Source organism: Bos indicus, chromosome 14 (assembly GCF_029378745.1).
Source record: "Bos indicus isolate NIAB-ARS_2022 breed Sahiwal x Tharparkar chromosome 14, NIAB-ARS_B.indTharparkar_mat_pri_1.0, whole genome shotgun sequence".
Classification (NCBI taxonomy): domain Eukaryota; kingdom Metazoa; phylum Chordata; class Mammalia; order Artiodactyla; family Bovidae; genus Bos; species Bos indicus.
The window spans coordinates 9899931-9915313 of NC_091773.1; the positions used below are offsets into that span (position 1 = coordinate 9899931).

The 15383-nt window shown below is 43.4% G+C and overlaps 1 protein-coding gene across 3 annotated transcripts in view; it reads left to right on the forward strand.

The window, feature by feature from the left end:
* Nucleotides 1-15383, forward strand: part of ADCY8 (adenylate cyclase 8) — a 226686-nt gene that overhangs the window by 31071 nt on the left and 180232 nt on the right. For all 3 annotated transcript variants that reach the window (XM_019974064.2, XM_019974066.2, XM_019974065.2), the window contains exon 2: nucleotides 14171-14320. In XM_019974064.2, the coding sequence (XP_019829623.1) occupies nucleotides 14171-14320 (150 nt within the window). The remainder of the gene's footprint in view (nucleotides 1-14170; nucleotides 14321-15383) is intronic.

Below are 15383 nucleotides of genomic sequence, written 5' to 3' on the forward strand. Positions count from 1 at the left end.
ATGTTTTCGAGCTGAAGTTATGAGCATTTATACCTCCAAGTTCATTGGTCTTAGAGAGTGACCTTGGGTGTGGAGGCCCTCTCAGCTGAGTTGATGCTCAAAGAACGATGCCAGCCCTTGGCAGGAATCCTAGGAGAATATGTCCCTGGTTCCTAGAGGGAGACCTAATGGCTCATCCCAAGACCCACCACAGTTTACTCCTTGTGCCACTGGGATCTACGTCTTTACACAAGTTCTGAGAGCAGTTTCTCTATGACCCTGGTGAGCCTGTCTTTCCTGGGCAAGCTTAGAAGAGGGCAGTGCCTGAGATAAATCAGTTTCCACTGTTGCAGCTGGTCTTGGGGGCCCAACTGATACACATGGTGTCCCTCCTCTTGTCTCTGTTCTAGATTCCCCTTTCCGCCAGCTGGCATCTCTGGCGGTGGTTTACATCTCTTGGTGGTTTAGCGTCTCTTGCTGGTTTACCTGACAGCATGTTCCAGTTTCTAACCCTTCAGGCCTCTGAGCCTCTGGTCACCATGGCTTTCCTAGGCCAGGATATAATTCCTGCCTGAATGATGACTCTGCTTGTCTGCTGGTTACTTGGCATAATGAACCCAACATGCCATCTTTTATAGTTCGTAGGACTGTTACTCTCACCTGGTGGAAGTTTTCAACCTGTGGAGAGCTGGAACTCTAAAGCTAGAGCACTCAGGGTTTCAGGCTCCCCAGGTGGGTCACTGGGAGAGATGGTAAGTGGGGTCACTCCTGCTTCCCCTCTTTATTTCTACCAGGGCTTAGCATCCCACCTACCAGGGCTTAGCATCACGCCTTTGAAGTGTCCACTGCATCCTGAAGAGTGGCGTCCCAACTTTGGAGAGGTTGACTACAAAATGACGCCAAGGTGCTCCCTTATTCAATCCAGGGCTCCCTCAGCTCCTGGGAGTGATGCAACCACTGGATCCTGCAATCTTGTGCCCATTCTCACACCCCTTCTGTCACAAAGGACATCCCAGGGTCTGACACGACGCTACTGGAGACATGTTTAATATTGTCCCCAGGCCAGGCTCCCGCACATGCATCTATCTCCAAGCTAAGCAAAACCCCCCAGGCTCATACCATCACCTCCATTTTTAAAATTTTTGAAGCTAATTCTGGAAGAAGAACCCCTTTTTTTTCATCTGGCCTGCCTCAGGTCTTAGTTGCATTATGTGGGAGCACAGACTCTAGTTGTTCAGGGTGTGGTATCTTAGTTCCCTGACCAGGGATTGAACCTTCACCTCCTGAATTGCAAGGCAGATTCTTAACCATTGGACCACCAGGGAAGTCCTGAGAGAAAGCACCACTAAAGGTAGCTAAAGCGATTCCCAGCTCTTCCGTGTCCTGTGTGTCAGGAACGGAGAATGTGACAAAGAGGGACATTTCATCAGTGACCTGCCAGTGACCTGACCAGGAGGGTCCATCCAGCAAGGGAGCAATTCATTTGAGTCTCGCATTCCCCAGCTGACCCTTTGCCTCCTCCTAGCCACATCCATAAAGCACTTGAGATGCGATGCCTGACAGGCCCTAGATGGAGAGAGAAGAGAATTGAATCAGTGTCCACTTGGGTCTTCAAAACATATCTGATTTGCCTGCCTGTGAATATTTATAGACTTCATTTCCAACACAGTGCTGCAAAAATGCCCTGTGCCTTTTGCATCAACAGTCTTTTCAGAAAGGACACCTGAGTCTTTCCTGACTGTCAGCAGCAGATGAGTCATTCATTCTTTTTTTCATTCAAAGAAACATTTATTATTCACCTGCCAGCTCCAGGAGTTGTGGGCATCCAGACTGTGGCTTTTCCCATCTCTACTTGTTTTGCTAACTTCCGTATTTTCTGCTACACGTGTCACAATGCAACATATACTACTTGGATGAAACCTACTCTACTTTGGAATCACAGCTTACACTGAGGTTTGGTTTTAAAGCAAACAACGTAGTCACAAGTCAGGCTGTAAAAAAAAAAAAAAATCTGTTAAATGCCAAAAGAAGTCAGCAAATGGATGTATCCTACCTCCATAAGCCAACATAGGCAAGTTTTACTCTGGAATGGTCGAGGCCAGAGGAAGCAGTTGGCTTGTGTTTAGAGCCATGATGTGTGACGGAGATGTAACTTTAAACCTAGTGGCACATCCAGTCGGATGGGGTGGGCGCCTTGCTGGAGGCCACAGACCGATACAGACTGTAAATCCTTGTCCTCTCACGCCATGTGCTCATGAACAGACACCATGCTCAGACCAGCTGCTCGGTCGTGCCCAACTCTTTGAGACCCCATGAGCTTCAGCACGCCAGGTGTCCCTGTCCTTCACTGTCTCCCAGAGTTTGTTCAGATTCATGCCTATTGAGTCAGTGATGCCATCCAGCCATCTCATCTTCTGCCACCCCCTTCTCCTCTTGCCCTCAATCTTGCCCAGCATCAGGGTCTTTTCCAGTGAGTCAGCTCTTCACATCAGGTGGCCAAAGTATTAGAGCTTCAGCTTCAGCATCAGTCCTTCCAATGAATATCCAGGGTTGATTTTCTCTAGGATTGACTGGTTTAATCTCCTTGCAGTCCAAGGGACTCTCAAGAGTCTTCTCCAGCACCACAGCTCAAAAGCATCAATTCTTTAGCACTCAGCCCTCTTTATGGTCCAGCTCTCATATATGTAGGTGACTACTGGGAAAACCATAGCTTTGACTATCCAGGCCTTTGTTGAGAAAGTGATGTCTCTGCTTTTTAATATGGTCTCTAGGTTTTTTCTTCCCTCTCTTCTTTACCCCTCCCTTCCTTTCCCTTCCCTTCTCTTTCTCCACCTCTCTCCCTCTCTCTCTCTTTGGTCTTCTTTCTTACCCCAACTTGTAATTGCAATCAATACAGAGAAGCTAAATGTACAGATGAGAAAACTCTGCTAGGTTATAATTGTCACCATATAAAACTCAGAGTCCAGTGGAGAAGCTTCCTCCAATACTCTGGGCACATATGACAAAACTCTGTACCTGGACTTGGCTCCTGGTTTTCCTTGCAAAGTAACAGCTGAGTTGGTTGATGTGGTCAAGCCTCCAGAAAAAGCGTCTCCTCCTAAAACAAAATCCATTAATATTGATATTAATTGATATTAATATTAATAAGAATTCCTTGATGATGCTGTCTTTAACTGGAATATTCAAGGAAGTGTTCGTGAGTCCTAAAGTTAGGAGGGCTGAGTATTCTGCAGGGGAGGATTGAGCATAGTGATATGGAATGGATTTTGGCATCAGACATATTCTCGGTTCCACTGTCAATCAAGCAAATGTTTGGGATAGGATTTCATGCATGCCAGCTCAGTCAGTCAGTCATTTCTGACTCTTTGCAACTCTATGAACTGTAGCCCACCAGGCTCCTCTGTCCATGGGATTTCCCAGGCGAGAATACTGGAGTGGGGTGCCATGTCCCCCTCCAGGGATCTTCCCAAACCAGGGATCGAACTCACATCTCTTGGGTCTCCTGCATTGGCAGGCAGACTCTTTACCACTGTGCCACTTGGGAAGCCCCAGGATCGGATTGAGGGAGCCACAAAGTGCGATGAGACACGGAGAATGCTGTTCCCACCCCCAGAGATCTGATGGAGCAAGGAGAGGGGTGGTATTATCAAAACCTAGTGAGAGCTGTCATGTTAGTTACACAGGAACACAGTCTTTGCACAGGTGGCTGCAGAATGAGGGCTTGCCCCAGTCTCTCTCTCTTCCTATCTTCCTGGCTCCTTCCTGAACTAGCCATGGAAGAACCTAAATGGAAACTGAAGACAAAGAGACCTGATACCACCCAGAGATATCAGCATAGAGAGGGGCACAAAAGGGCAGCTCTTTAGGGGCAAAAAGCTGATCTAGAGAACCCCAAGGTATCCTCTATGACTACGAGCCAGGGAGCACATACGGGAGAAAGAAGAGAGAAGAGTACCAAATCCCAATGGCTCCTCCTTAGTCTCTGCCCACTGCCTTTTTCTGGAGGCAGTCTATGTGAAAACTTCTATACTAGTGGCTGCAATTTTGGGGTGTTTATTGTGTAAAACAAAGTTGGCTTAAAACTCAACATTAAGAAAACTAAGATCATGGCATCCAGTCCCCCACCACTTCATGGCAAATAGATCGGGAAACAATGGAAACACTGAAAGACTTTATTTTGGGGGGCTCCAAAATCACTGCAGATGGTGACTGTAGCCATGAAATTAAAAGATGCTTGCTCCTTGGAAGAAAAACTATGGTCAACCTAGACAGCATATTAAAAATCAGAGACATTACTTTGCCAACAAAGGTCCATCTAGTTAATGCTATGGTTTTTCCAGTAGTCATCTATGGATTTGAGAGTTGGACTATAAAGAAAGCTGAGCGCTGAAGAATTGATGCTTTCAAACTGTGGTGTTGGAGAAGACTCTTTAGAGTCTCATGGATTGCAAGGAGATCCAACCAGTCCATCCTAAAGGAAATCAGTCCTGAATATTCATTGGAAGGACTGATGCTGAAGCTGAAATTCCAATACTTTGGCCACCTGATTTGAAGAACTTACCCTCTAGAAAAGACCTTGATGCTGGGAAATATTGAAGGCAGGAGGATAAGGGGATGACAGAGGATGAGATGGTTGGATGGCATCACCAACTTGATGGACATGAGTTTGAGTAAGCTCCAGGAGTTGGTGATGGACAGGGAAGCCTGATGTGCTGCAGTCCATGGGGTTGCAAACAGTCAGACACGACTGAGCTACTGAAATGAACTGAACTGACTTTGTAAATGCTAAGTAGTTCTTTATGGATAGCAACTGCCTCCCCACCCCCACTTAAAAAAAAAACTTTTTGGCCACACCCTCTGCAGTGGAAGCATGCAGTCTTAACCACTGGACCACCTGGGAAGTCAGACAGTTGCCTCCTTCAATCTTTATAACTACTCACAAAGAATCATTACCTATGATGATTCTTCTATGACTGCTAAGCTATAATAATGTTGAGAGTAAGTTTTGTGTGTTATTTTATTGTACCTTTGCAATAACCCTAGATCATAGGGATTTCTTTTTTCTTTTGCATGTGAAGAAATAGTAAGTTCACTGGAATATAAGCTTCAGGCAGAAGAGACTTGTTCTGTATGCCCAAAGCCCAGGATAGTGCCTAGAACATCTATAATAGGTCATCAATAGTCATTTCTATTAAAAACCAAAATAGACTCAGAGGCTCTCAGAGGTAGAGTGTTGGGGTTAAATTCTGACTCCCAAACTCTAAAATTCTAAACCATAGAAGCTTCCTGGATAATTGAAGGGGGGCAACTGAGAACAGACACTTTCTTTCTTCCCTTGGGTATCCATGAAAATTTGTTTCATGAACTTCCCTGGCAGTTCAGTGTTAGGACTGCACACTTCCACTGTAGGGGGCATTTTTTCCATCCCTGGTTAGGGAACTAAGAGCCTGCAAACCACACTGTGCATGGACAGAAAAAAAAAAAAAAAAGTCTTGAGAATCTTTAACTGAGGCATCCCCTAAGGGAGGGCAGGAAGCTGAACAGCTCACATCCCTTTAGTCTGTCCACCACCAAGCTCATTGATTCATTCAACAAACATATCCCAAAGGCCTGAAGTGTTAACAGTCTGTATATTTCATGGGGGCAGGACCAATGTTTCTTTGGTCCATCTTTATGTAGTCCTAGCATGCTGCCTCACCTATTGGGGGCACTCAGTAAATATTTGTTGCTTCTAAGAATGAATGAGGAGCAGATTTCCCTGGTGGCTCAAACAGTAAAGAATCTGCCTGCAATGCTGGAGACCCGGGTTTGGTCCCTGGGTGGGGAAGATCCCCTGGAGAAGGGAATGGCTACCCACTCCAGTATTCTTGCCTATAGAATCCCATGGACGGGAGAGCCTGGTGGGATACAGTCCAGGGAATCACAAAGAGTCAGACACAACTGAGAGGCTAACACACACACACACATACACACAGGTTAAGTGTAAGCACTACACAAGGCCCTGGGGATGTAGAGTTGACAGCGGATGAGACTGATCACCACCATATAAGAGCGATGATAGATGACTATATGAGATACAGTCCCACAGAGCAGAAAACAAAGAGGAGAGTCGCTTCTACACGGGGTGAGGACCAGGCTGAGTCTTGAGCTCTGTGAATTGAATAGGTCATGGATCCCCCACCTTTGGGATGTAATGCTTGATAATCCTAGATGGAGCTGATGTGGTAATAATAGAAATAAAGTGCACAATAAATGTGATGTGCTTGAATCATCCCCAAACCAACTCCCCACCAACCGTGAAAAAATTGTCTTCCATGAAACTGGTCCCTGGTGCCAAAAAGGTTGGGGACCACTGGAGTAGATAGCAAGGAAGATGTGCAGAAAGCATGCTAGGAAAACTCCTGCTGGTTTTCCCAGGACCAAGCAAAGGAAAACCTGGTTTTCCCAGGTTTTAAAGCAAAGTTCTGTGTTCCAGGAAAACCAAGACCAATTGGTCATGCTAGTACCACTCACTAGCTCTGTGGCCCTGGGTAATTGCTTAACCTCTCTGAGTCTTATTTTTCATTTCCATGAAATGGAGCTAATAAGACCAAGTCTGTTAGTTGCTCAGTCCAACTCTTTGTGACCCCATGGAGTGTAGCCCACCAGTCTCCTCTATCGATGGAATCCTCCAGGAAAGAATACTGGAGTGGGTTGCCGTTCCCTTCTCCAAGGACTCTTCCCAACACAGGGATTGGAACTGGGTCTTCTGCATTGCAGGCAGATTCTTTGCCATCTGAGCCACCATGGAAGCTCCTTTGGGTTGCTATAAAATAGCATACATAAAGGCCAAAGCTCAGTATCTGGTACACAATTGGAGTGTGTAAAGGGAAGCTCTCCTCACGTTCCCTCCCTTGCAAAGAAGCAGGAGATGCTAAGGGTGGAGTTACCTGAGCCTGGAAAATACTATTGAAACAGTTACTGGCCACTTGGTTTGTCCCTTTCTCTGAATACTGTGGAATAAACATTGTAAATGGGCTAGTATCTTAAGCCGCTTTGCCTGAGCATAGTTTATTTTAAATTTTGAGCTACTGCTTGTTATACTTCTGATATTTTTTAAAAATTTAACTTCATCATCTTACCTTATCTATTTTTGAAGGGTTTAATCATTTATTTTTCCTCACCTCCAGTCCTTCCTATTTTTAGCCTTTAACATTTTTACTTCCTCCTTAATGTCAGAGTTTTGTTTAATCCATTTTTTTTAATCTTATACTCCTATTTTTTTTAAATTCTGTTTTCCAGAATAATTCTCTCTTCTTGTTCTCATCTGAAAAGACTGCCTTTTCCCCTCATTACTTTATCATTTCTCACTGAACTCAGAGTTTTTAATGTACTTTTTTCATCATGCTATCATATGCCCTCTGAATTCAGCATGCCAGCATCATTTTTTCCCTTAGATATGCTCTTAAGTTTACTACTTTAATGCTCTGTTATTTTTTTAAACTTCATTATGTACTATCTTGGAGAAGGCAATGACACCCAACTCCAGCCTGGAAAATCCCATGGACGGAGGAGCCTGGTAGGCTGCAGTTCATGGGGTCGCTAAGAGTCAGACACGACTGAGCGACTTCACTTTCATGCATTGGAGAAGGAAATGGCAACCCACTCCAGTGTTCTTGTCTGGAGAATCCCAGGGACGGGGAAGCCTGGTGGGCTGCCATCTATGGGGTCGCACAGAGTCGGACACGACTGAGGCGACTTAGCAGCAGCAGCAGCAGCAGCAGCAAGTACTACCTATAATTTCTTCTCCTAATTCAGTATGTATTATTATAAAGGACAAGCAGGAAGCTTGGTCTCAGGCTGACAGCTGTAAGAAGAACCCACGACTCTGGCAGAGGACGCTGTCAGTGCTACCTTTGTGCCTCCAGGTGGCTCAGCTGAGCCCATGGAGCCTCCTAATCACCCCCATCCCAGTCTTCTCTGAGTCCTTAACTCAGAGAGGGTGATAACTCTTCCTGCTGCTGTACTGCTGGACATCTTTCTCAAACACAAAGCTTCCCAGGTTGCTTACCTGCTCAGACCTTCCATGAGTCATTCTTGTGATATAACATACAACAAAAGCAACAATAATAATAATAATAACCATGACCTCAGTGAACACATAGTAAGCAATGATTGTCTTATAAGCCTTTTGCTGATTGCTATCATTACTTATACAACGGCATCTTTAGGAGGGCATTCTTCTGTTACAAGTGAGGGCTGTATTAACTAACTGGGCCAAGATTACATAACAAATAAGTGGCATTATTGGAAACTCGGATGGCTCAGATGGTAAAGAATCTGCTTGTAACACAGGAGATCTGAGTTCAATCCCTGAGTCAGGAAGATCCCCTGGAGAAGGGAATGGCAACCCACTCCAGTATTCTTGCCTGAAGAATTCCATGGACAGAGGAGCCTGGTGGGCTACAGTCTGTGGGTTCACAAGGAGTCAGACATGACTGAGCAACTTTCATTTTCACTCACTCATTGGGAACCCAGATCCTCAACCACTGGGCTAAACTGCTGAGTGCTACAGAGCAAAGCAAACCAAACCCTTTAATATCCACGCCCTTAGTGAGGGGAATGACCTGCCTGAGTCACCCAGGGGGTGAAAGATGGGATTGAATGACTCCATAATCCCCCCTACTACCTTCTCTACATAGTAAACAATGAGCAGAAACATTCTTTGTAAATTAGTGTAAATACAAGAGATGTTAATACTTCATGGTCCTCTGGGTTATTTCTGAACCTGAAGGGAGAAAATCTTTTTCTCCTGTGTTCAGAACACCCCTGAAGCTTGAATAAGAAATATGATGTAGGACTGGTTAACTCAAGAAATGTTGTGCTCAAACCCATTCATATAAACTCAAAGAGACAACATCCTCCAAGTCAAACTAAAAAGAGCTAGGAACATTCGGGATTACACCTATGACCTTTTCATTTTTGGCATCATAGCATACTGCATCCTCACAGAATGATTTTCAGTGCTTGGTTTAGGAGGTAGCTTCTTTCTCAAGAAAACAGGAAAAGAAACCAGCTAGAATAGTAATTTGCAATGCATCATTTATTCAGAGATAAAAAATATATATTGCACTGTACACTAGAATTTGGGGGGAAAATAACCTCATGTTTATATATACAACATTTATTGGATATCTGTTACCCGCTATGCATATTCATATATATACATATAATACAAATATTTATTGTTCATTGTTCAGTGGCTGAGTCATGTCTGACTCTTTACAACTTCATGGACTGTAGCATGCCAGGCTTCCCTATCCTTCACCATCTCTTAGACATAAATATATAGCTATACATGTATGTACTTGTATGTGGTGAAGCTTTATTCCCATTGTTCAGATGAGAAAGTTCAAAAGGCAAAAAGTGGTCGTACGCCTATGGTCGTATGCCTGGTAAATGGGGGCAACAGGAAGTGCAAACCCAGGTCTCTGGTTGCAGAAGCTACAGCACCGGGCAGATGTGAAGGCCCTTGGTGTGTGGCTGCCCCACTCACTTTGTCAGGACCCCCAGAACTAGGTCTTCTTTGCTTGTATTCAGGCTTTCTCTAGTTGAGCAGGGATTATTCTCTAGTGTTGGTGCAGTGGCTCCTTTGTTGCACAACATGGGCTCTAGGTCCAAGGGCTTCAGCAGCTGCAGCACGCAGGCTCAGCAGTTGTGGCACACGGGCTTAGTTGCCCCCTAGCGGTGGGTGGAATCTTCCCTGACCAGAGATCGAACCCATGTCCCCTGCATTGGCAGATGGATTCTTATCCACTGTACCTCCAGGGAATTCCTCCTTACTAAATTAAAAAAGTAAAACTGTCCACAGGGACAGGTCCCATAGTCACTTTCCCAGAGTTAGTCTTTCCGTACACACAGTAGCACTTGAAAGGATGCTTTTGGAAATGCAGAAATGAATGGAAGGGCAGTCTTTCTCCTGTTTTTATAATAAAGTGCGTCTCTTCTAGCCTGCAGCTTGGACTGCAGACTGTGGCAATGCTCCCTGTACAAAGCGAACTGCAGAGAAAATGAGATGCACCTCCCTGTGGCATAACTTTGAATGCAGAAGGGTGGGGGGATCCCCAGCGAGTCAGTCCTCCGGTCTGGCCGGTTGGCAATGAATGGCACAGATCTTGCTGCCAGGATAAAAGCGCAAATCCTGTGTCAAATGGGGCAGCTGACTCTGCGAGCCTTTCCAGCTCTCCACTGCCTGGCCTCAAATAGCAGTGCCCACACTGTGGACACCGCCCCAGGGAGGAAGGGGCCAGCCTGGCCCACACAGAGAAGCTTCCATCTCCAGGGCTTGGAGGAAGAGACGATGGGGAAGGTGAGGAGGGACTCATCCTATCTGGATGAATTTGTCGAGGGCTTCCCACTCACAGTGATAACATCCCTCTTCCCAGGCATCACAAAACAGCACCCAAGAGGTGGGTCATTGAAATTCACTCATGTGACTCTGTCAAGCTAATTAGACTCGACAAGTGTTTGTTGAGTATTACAATGCCAGACCCTGTGTTAAGAGATGAGATACAATGAAATGGTCTCTGCCCTGTGGGAGTCCAGAATTTAGTGATGTTAGTGAACGCAAATTCATGTGCCCGATGCACAATGAAGCCAAATAACACCAGAACACCAGAGTTCGGAGCAGAGAAAGGCTTATTGCTGGGCTATGCAAGGAGATGGATGACTTGCGCCCCTGACCAACACAAACTCCCCGAAATGGTCTCAGCAAAGCATTTTTAAAGGCAAAGTGAGGGAAGGGTGAGGTTGATTGTGGCAAACTTCTTGATGCAGAAACACTTTGTCCACATAGGTCAGGTCACAATGTTCCTGTAATTCTCCAGCTAAACAAATGTTCCTCTCTGTTTACTTTTTATCCCTTGTTTGAGTGGGAAAGCATCATACCCTTAAAAGTCAGAGCCTTGAGAACAGGCTATCCTGTGTACTTTAAACTATAGGCAACATTCCTAACTCTGAAGCAAAAGCAATAGAATATAAAGGTTAAAGTAAAATACATAGGTCTATATGGAGTCAACTTTGTTCTTCCCAATACAGCATGACTGATGGACCTATATATAGGAGGTCGAAAGGCAGTGTTATTTCTGATCTTCAGATCGTTTTCATGAAGCAGTGATTCCCTATGGCAACCCGTGGACCCACTGCAGAAAGTGATTTTGGGAGATTCCTAAAAAAATGAAGATTCCCAGGCCTCATTCATTTTTGATTCATACAATAATAGTTAGATTTATCGACAGCACTGAGCGGTATTTAAGTATTTTAATACATCCTAAAATATCCATTCTACTGTTGGTGAACATTCAGATTATTTCCACTTTCAAGCCCTCGTAGAAAACGCTGCTCTTAACATTCTTGGGCATGTTTCCTGGGCTGTTTGTGCAAAGACGGCTCTGGGTATGAAGGGGAAAGGTTCAGTTCTAATGATGTGCAAATTCAAGATTAGTGTGCAAGTCCAAGTAGCAATGTCAGTTCACATTGCCAACAGAATCCTTACCGATTTGATGATGCCCCACTATTTTTTTTTTTTCCTTTTTGGTGCCAACCTGGTAGATGTAGAACGGGTGTGGATTTTTAACTTATAGTTCCTAGATTGTTACACTTATTTTCATGTTGATATTCTCTTGTTTTTGAAATACCCCACTTCTCTTTTGCCTTTATATCCTATAAGATTGCTTTTATTTTTATAGATTTATACAAGTTCTTCATGTGAGCTTAAATTAATTTTTACCAGTTGTAAGTGTTGCAAATATCTCTACTTATAGTGTTTTCCATTTAATTAAAGCTGTCTTTCAATGAATAGAAATGCTTAATTTTAATTTTGTCAAATGTATCAGTCTATTTTTATGGTTTGTATTCTTTGCATTTAATTTTAAAAATTTATCAAAATAGTAACATATTTGTGCCTTTCATATTTAAGACATTAATCCACTTGCAATGTATTCCTATATATTGGATTAGGCAGGAATTTACTTTTACTTTATTTTCCAAATGAATTACAAATTTTTCTAACACCCTTTGTTGAAAAGGCCTTATTTGCTCCTTAGAAATACAGTGCATTATTATCAAGTTTGTGTGTTTATGTTTCTGGGCTCTCCATTCACATCTACTGGTCAATTTCTGTATCCCCCTGTAAATACCAGGATGTCTTAATTATTATGGCTTTATAACAATTCTGTTACCTGGTACTGCAAGTCTCCTATGCTGTTTCCTTTAGGAATATTTTATGTATTCTTTTTTAAAATTTTATTTATTTATGGCAGTTCAAATCTCAGTTCAATTCTTTTACTATTAACTCGATCATTTGCTCTTTGCCCTGTGCATATGTGGGTCAGAGAAGAGTTTATATAGGAATTTAATGTTCTTCCTCACTGGTTCTCTTCTTTGGGGGCTTTTCCCATCACTTTTCAGCAACTACAGTTGTTCTGAACCTTACTATTTTTTATTCATTGATTTTTAATTGTAGGATAATGGCTTTATAATATTGTGTTGGTTTCTGCCACCCATCAGCGTGAATCAGCCATAAGTACTGAACCTTATTCTTTGCTTCTTCAGACCAACTGGGTTTCCCATTGCAATTTTTCACCTTCAAACTATACCTTATGTTATCTGCTCTCAAGCTAAAGCCATAAAAAATCAAGAAAGCCTTACTATGCTGTTTTTTTTTCTTCCATCTATTGACTCCTTTCCAGAATCTCCTGCTTTTCTTCACCAGAGAGAAGTTTGGAACGGGGCAGATGTGCTTCCTAGGTGGCTCAGATGGTAGAGTCTGCCTGTAATCCAGGAAACCCGGGTTCAATCCTTGGGTCTGCAAATTTCCCTGGAGAAGGAAATGGCAACCCACTCCAGGATTCCAGCCTGGAGAATTCCATGGACAGAGCATGCGGACTATAGTCCATGGGATCACAAAGAGTCAGGCACAACTGAGCAACTAACACTTTCAATTTCAAATGTGAAAATACAAAGTTTAACTTAAGAGTTAAAGAGACTTTGGCACCTGGGAGATGGGTAATGGCAATGGAACCTTAAAGCAGTAGACAAATGTGATATTTTCTCTTGAGTTAGGAACATCAGGCCTTGGATGCTCCCCCAGGAAAACCTGGGTACCAAAGTTAAATACAATAGTACCTTTCAACTAACATGTTTCCTGTTTCTTACTAATCTTTCTCGTCTTTTCACCTGCTTCCCCAACCCTTTAAAAAATTAAAACTTTCAGCTAGTGAAGGGATAAGTGAGATAGTGTGAGGAAGGAAGCTTTCCTTGAGGTTTCAAATTTGAGTTCAAATCTGGATTTAGGGAGCTGTTGCTGCTGCTGCTGCTAAGTCACTTCAGTCGTGTCCGACTCTGTGCGACCCCATAGACAGCAGCCCCCCAGGCTCCTCTGTCCCTGGGATTCTCCAGGCAAGAATACTGGAGTGGGTTGCTATTTCCTTCTCCAATGCATGAAAGTGAAAAGTGGAAGTGAAGTCACTCAGTCGTGTCCGACTCTTAGCGACCCCATGGACTGCAGCCTACCAGTCTCCTCTGTCCATGGGATTTTCCAGGCAAGAGTACTGGAGTGGGGTGCCATTGCCTTCTCCGGGACTTAGGGAGGGAAAAGCTTTAAACTGGATGGTGTGGTTGAAGAAGGGCTGTAGGAATAAGTTGACCTGAGAACTGAATGAGGGGCAAGGTTCTATTCAACTGCTACTAAACATTTGGATTATTACCTTAAGATCTACATTGGAAATTTTTAAAAATATATATTTACTTATTTTGGGCTGTCGTGGGTCTTTGTTGCTGCCTGGGTTTTTTTATAGTTGCTGTGAGCTGGGGCTACTCGTCATTGCAGTCTGCCGGTTTCACATTGCGGTAGCAATGAGTGCAGAGTGCAGAGCACAGCCTCTAGGCATGCGGGCTTCAGTAGCTGCGGCTCCCCAGCTCTAGAGCACAGGCTCAATAGTTGTGGCCCACAGGCTTAGTTGCCCTGGGGCATGTGGGATATTCCTGACCCAGGGATCGAACCCATGTCTCCTGTGTTGGCAGGTGGTTTGTTTATCACTGAGCCACCAGGGAAGCCCTACCTTGGAAGTTTTTGTTTATTTAGTCATTCTCTTTGCCTGCAAAGCTCTTCTTTTAACCACTTGACCAAGCTATGTTTGTAATTCTGTTCTAGGTTGTGGCCCAGGCAGTGTTATTCATGTGTATGAACACAGCTGGAATCTTCATCAGTTACCTGTCAGACCGGGCCCAGCGCCAGGCCTTCCTGGAGACACGGAGGTGTGTGGAGGCCAGGCTGCGCCTGGAGACGGAAAACCAAAGACAGGTACCGACTGAAAAGACCTTGTGTCTTGGTGATCACTTAGCCAGTCTCTGAATTCCATAGAGATTTTGTCTCCCCAAACACATCCTGCCTAGCAAGCGTTGTCTCAAAGTCTGTGTCATGGGATTACAGACGCTGAAATTGTTATGTTAGACTCTCAGGCCAAAATGAATTGATCTTAGTTTCCACACTCAATTGTTCCCCATAAGAAATAAAATGAGTCTAAATATAAAGTGATTTCCTGACGCTTTTCACTGACATCTGGGTTTGTGGAAAAGGCCATGGTTTCTGAAAACCATCCGTATTCTCATCTTTAATTCTTATTTTCTCAAAGTGTAAATTGTTATTTCAAATAAAATTTTTACTACATAGCAATTCAAATTATAGGAAGCTCAGAGAAAAATCTTTTACATGTGTAGTTCCTAATACCTCATCCTGATTTTCAGAAGAGATCACTGAACACAATAAATTTTATGGAACATGATACCAGTCCCAAGATAGGGGATGCGATAGGAAAAGCAGCTTGGTCCAAAGCGGAGACCATGAGTTTTAGCTGGAAGAGGTTAAAATAAAGGAATTTCTTGGACATCCTATTTAGGTGGGTGTTATAAGGATTTAAAAAATGACCTCAAATGATATGTTTCTCAAAGATGAAATTAGCTTTCAAAAAATAAAGATTTTCTCCTATTTAAATTATTCATATATAAAAATTAATGCATATCTCTGCCTCTGAAAGTAATGTTCAAAAAGAAATAACAGGAATATATTAAAGTTGGTTATAGAATGAACATATTTTATACTCAAACTGTTTATATACTCTTGGGAATCCTAGGCTCAATAGATATATTAGTTCTACCATACAAGGCTTTTTTTCAAAAAGGTACATCTGTGGATACATGCTTGTTATTTTAAACTTTGTGCAATAATGGTTTGGGAAATTATAAAGAAAATAGCTTCAAAAATGGAACATTTTTTTATCTTAATCTCATCGAATCATCAGTAAAACATGGATCTTTGAAGTGAGCAAAGCCAGGTCTGTTTGATAATGGATGAGGCGGACAGATAA